Source organism: Peromyscus californicus, unplaced genomic scaffold (genome assembly GCF_007827085.1).
Source record: "Peromyscus californicus insignis strain IS unplaced genomic scaffold, ASM782708v3 Scaffold_5__1_contigs__length_169319896, whole genome shotgun sequence".
In the NCBI taxonomy this organism is placed as follows: Eukaryota; Metazoa; Chordata; class Mammalia; order Rodentia; family Cricetidae; genus Peromyscus; species Peromyscus californicus.
The window spans coordinates 2,244,549-2,249,600 of NW_026294573.1; the positions used below are offsets into that span (position 1 = coordinate 2,244,549).

Sequence of the window (5,052 nt, forward strand, 5' to 3'; positions counted from 1 at the left end):
ACAGCAGGAGGAACTCTGCCATGGTTAGAGCCCGAAGTGCCAGTCCTAAGCAAGGGGCTAGATCCACAAACCTCCCTGCCGTGTACGACTTCCACATACACCTATGCACACAGACAGACGCGGAGCACTGTGACGGGCGCAAACAGGACTCTAACAAAGCAAAGGCGGGGTAACAAACACAGAGCCCTGGCGAACTGAAATCTCTCTCAGGGGGTGTTTTGAACCAGGAGTCCATAACTGAACACAGTAAAAAGGCTTTGAGGGTGAAGAGGGAGTAAGCGGGAACATGAGAGGGACAGTAAGTCACAAGTGACCACTTAGGTGAGCATTTAAACTGTCACGGATGCACAGCCCTGGGAGGCTGTGGGGACAGTGCAATGGAGGGTGGCATGGGGGTCAGGCTCTCGGAAGGACAGCTGAGTCTAGGACTGTGTCCAGCATCTGGACAGATGGAGTGCCCTGGGTCAAGAGCAGGCCAGGAGACATGCCTATTATGAAGTGTTTACACACACACCATCCACTTAAAGGGAGCCATTATCCCACTGAGAACCTGCTGGATCTGATGAAGTGGGTTAAGAAGAGCTTCTCTCCTAGGGAGAAGCTGCAGGGCCCAAGAGTATCCAATGGTGTTTTCTTCCAAATCCCTCACAGCAGCACTAGTCTGTGATGTGGTAGCTTACTTGTGTGCATCATGCCCAATACGAACAAATGCCTGACGTCCATCTGATCTGCACACACCCTAGATGTAGCCCTGAGGTATCCAACCACCAGTGTGCACATACCCTAGAAAGCCACACACCCAATGTGCCCCTGGACGTCCATGTCAACATCTTAGGTACCAACATCCCCAAGGTGCCCACATACCTGAGGTGCCCACACACAAGGCATGCAGCAGCATACGCTGAGATGCCTACATCTGAGGTGCCCACACCGAAGCACCCATAATCCCCAGATGCCAACACCCCCATGACCACACTTCCACACCCTCCAGACACGCACACCTCTTCAGCGCGCCGTACACCTCTGCGGAGCGCCACCCTTCGAAGCGTATGGTAACCTTGGAGAAGGTAAAAGGCATAGAGTCAATGCGCGGACACATTGTAGGGGCGACGCCCCTCGCGCGAGCCCCGCCTTTCGCGCGACTCAGTGGCTTCCCTTTCCTCCGTCTTCAGCCAGGAACCTCCCCATCTACCTGCACCTTTCCCGTCGAGTAAACAGGAAGTGGCTCCGCGCGTGGCGGTTGCTTCCGGCCGGGGCGTCAGTGATTATGAACGGCAGCGCGCTGGGGCCAATCGCAGAAGACGGCTGGGGAAAAGCCAATCGCGAGGCGCGGTCGACAGAGCCGGAGGCGGACCTGGAAGGCGGGGTCTGCACGGTGCAGCCAATCGCGGGCGAAGGCGGGGCGCGGTCGGGCTGACGCCGGGGCGGCGGCCGCGTCGGTGGGGCCGGCGGGTGGCGGCGCAATGCTGCAGCTGCGGGACACCGTGGACTCGGCGGGCACAAGCCCTACGGCGCTGCTGGCAGCCGGCGACGATGCAGGCGCGGGCCGGCCGGGAGCGGGCACGCCGCTGCGCCAGACACTGTGGCCACTGAGCGTCCACGACCCTACACGCCGCGCCCGTGTCAAGGAGTACTTCGTGTTCCGGCCCGGCACCATCGAGCAGGCGGTGGAGGAGATCCGTGCCGTCGTACGACCGGTGGAGGACGGCGAGATCCAGGGGGTGTGGCTGCTGACCGAGTAAGCCTGCGCGAGCGCGCGTGGGAGCCTCGGGGCCGCCGGGCGTGTAGTGGGCGGGGGCCTTGGTGACAGGCGGTCTCTCTTCCCTCCAGGGTAGACCACTGGAACAACGAGAAGGAGCGGCTGGTGCTGGTCACCGACCAGTCACTGCTCATCTGCAAATATGACTTCATCAGCCTTCAGTGCCAGCAGGTGGTCAGGGTGGCGCTCAGCGCAGTGGACACCATATCCTGTGGAGAATTCCAGTTTCCTCCCAAGTCGCTCAACAAGTAGGTGCACCAGCGCACTACATGTCAGGGCCCCTGAGAACTCTGTAAGTGGTTTTGTTCCACTCTTGTGAGCTAAAGGCCTCAAGGTCTTGAAGGACCAGTGAAAAGGGCCTTAAAATAGAAGCTGGTGACTTCAGGGCGGCCCACTACCTCCTTAAAAGGGAGGCTGGCACAGTCGGCTACTCTGCCGACGCTAAAAACCATGTACCTGTTAGGCTATGTGGAAGCCTCGCCCACTGTTAAAAGCTGTGTTGAGTACCGAGCACTCCCCAGAGTGGACATTTTACTTCCAGCAGGATCGGAACAAAGGGCAAAGATAAGCAGATTGACTGAACGTACTAAAAATCGGATACCTCTGAAAACTAACAGCCAGTTTTCAAGAACTGGTCAGCTTGCTATAAAAGAATTATTCTGAAGTGTAAGAGGCCCACACCCGAGCCCACAGTCTATGGATGTTTGAATAGGGAATCCAGGAAGCTAATGGTTGCAATCATTCAATAACACATTAAGGAACAAGCACAGCCATAATTTGGCTAGTTTGAACTGTAGGTCTGTTTCATAAGCTGTAAAGATGAGGCTTGGCATCACCAAGACATTAACTTCTTATACTTCGAAAGTACTTGAAGCAGCTAGTGGAGACCAGTGTTTCACTAAACCATGGCTTTCCCTGCCACCCCTGATGCTGGCTGCAATGTTGTACTCCTGTGGTAAGCAAGACTTCCTTCCCTTCTTCCTTCCATCAGGCGAGAAGGCTTTGGGGTTCGCATTCAGTGGGACAAGCAGAGCCGCCCTTCTTTCATCAATAGATGGAACCCCTGGTCCACAAACATGCCGTATGCCACCTTCATAGAACACCCGATGGCTGGCATGGATGAGAAGACCGCGTCTCTATGCCATGTAAGCAGATCCAGGGCCCTTGGACCCAACAGTGACGGGTGGGTGTATCCTAGGCTATACGGTCCAATGTGAGCACTTCAAGTGCAGCTCCTAATAATGGGGAAACTAGTTAGCGGGGCTGCAAAACAGAAGGAGACCCCATCCCGCTGCAGGACGCTCAGTCTGGATTGGTTGAGTTAGTGTGGGAAAACCCCAAAGTCCTGGTGAGGCTCTGCACGTGCAGAGGTGGGTACTTGGGAGGTGCTGAGGGAGCTCTGAGGTTCTTCAAAAGGGTAGGCATGCAGCACACAGTGCATTGCTTACACATTCCAGACAGGTTATGGTAGGGCTGAGGAAGTCCTGTCACTTAGTGACATCAGAGTCCTCATGAATTCATCCGTCTGTGACGCTACTGGTCACTGAGCACACAGCACACCAGTGTGTACAGTGTGTTGATGGTGCTGTTAGAGGGTCACACTGCTCAGTGTACTCTGTGTCACTTCAGAGCATGTGCGCTGTGTAAAACAGATTTACTGCCTGTTGTGCTGGCAGCATCTTGTCTGTCTCACGCTGCTGAGTCTCTTGACTGCATCTTAAGTGACAGAGTGGTGCTATCTAGAGTTGAAGGGCTTAATGCCAGGTGTCATGACGTTTGCAAGGGATGAGTTACCTGATGGCACTTGTGTCCCTGTGAGGTGGAACGCTGCTGTCTGCCTTGAGGTTAAGGCTCTGTTTTATTCTCTCTTTAAAGTTGGAAAGCTTCAAGGCTCTTCTAATCCAAGCCGTCAAGAAAGCCCAGAAGGAAAGTCCACTGCCAGGGCAGGCCAATAGCGTGCTGGTGCTGGAGCGCCCACTCCTCATCGAGACCTACGTGGGGCTAATGTCCTTCATTAACAACGAAGCCAAGCTGGGTTACTCCATGACCAGGGGCAAGATAGGCTTCTAGGCAGCTGTGTCCCCAAGAAAACCAAGGTGGTGGGGACGGGTGTGCCACCTCGTGCTACACACTGTGGCTGGAGAGAACACGGGCATTGTCACTTTAAGTATCTAATTAGAATAGTCAAGTGAATTCTATATATTTAGTTGGATATTGGACACCTTGGCAACATGATATATGAAGGCAGAAATACTGGCTGTCCCCATGCCACCGTGTTCCTTCTGTAACTCCACATAAATGTTTTTTTCCAGTGTCACTACTGGGCTTGTTCTTCCTGCCCTGCCCCTCCAGCATGCTGAGCAGAATGTCCCTGCCCACTTCTGCTGTGTGGACTGTTGGCGACAGGGTGGAGCACAGTGGCGACAGGGTGGAGCACAGTGACTCCAGTGCCTGCACTGCTACTGCACATTTGTTAATACCCCCGTCAAGTTTTGTATTTTGAAATTCAGCCCATTTTTTAAAAGCTAAGTACAATAGCAGTCAGCAGACTAGTTACCAAGGAAGACAGCCTGGCTGGCAGTTCCTAGTGAAGCTGCCCTTCTGTGACTATGTTTGACCTAAAGTCATACTTCGTAAAATTAATCCAGGTTGTGTTAATACTGCAATTTTCCTAGACCCAGAAAAGGTCAGTCTCATGACATAATCTAGCCCCTTCTGGATGTCATGGTGGTAGGTTTATATCATCCTGTCTCTGTTTAAAAGGGACTGAGTGGTTTGGTTTAAAAAGTGCATGCTTATTAATAAACAGACCAGCCTGCAGCCCCACACACCCCAGGTGCCATCAGCCCCACTGAGCTTTGCTGAGCTTCAACACGCCAGCCACACACAGCTACCCCACAGCTCTAGCTCTTGTCATTCATTACACTGTAGATGCTGGCCTGTCACTCGATACCTCTGCTTTAAGTTAGCCAGCATGGATGTAACCAGATGTCATGGCCTGTCCAAGAGGAAAGGTGGCCTCAGATGCACCTGGTCTACCCAGTGCTTTGGTCTTGTAGTAAAGACACTGAAAACCAAATGGAGTCGCTCCTTTTTGAAGTTACTGCCACAAAACAGGTATGCCAACCAAAGACTATCTTGAGGCCCAAGGGATTGAACCTGCTGGCTGGCTGTGGCCCCTCCCTAATAGTCCTCTTTACAAAAACTCAGATGGGTTAAGTACACAGTTCAGGTTAGAATCCTGGTTTGCAAGTCCCAACATTCTGGTCTGGCTGCTTTCAAGGCATTTGTTA

General features: G+C 53.3%; 1 protein-coding gene across 1 annotated transcript; it reads left to right on the forward strand.

Moving 5' to 3' along the window:
* Positions 1-1,410: 1,410 nt before the first annotated feature.
* Positions 1,411-4,838, forward strand: Tprg1l (tumor protein p63 regulated 1 like). Its single transcript, XM_052716185.1, has 4 exons — positions 1,411-1,738; positions 1,831-2,007; positions 2,751-2,904; positions 3,635-4,838. Exons 1-4 carry the CDS (start codon positions 1,464-1,466, stop codon positions 3,827-3,829), a joined length of 801 nt encoding a protein of 266 aa, XP_052572145.1. The 5' UTR covers positions 1,411-1,463; the 3' UTR covers positions 3,830-4,838.
* The last annotated feature ends 214 nt before the right edge of the window (positions 4,839-5,052 follow it).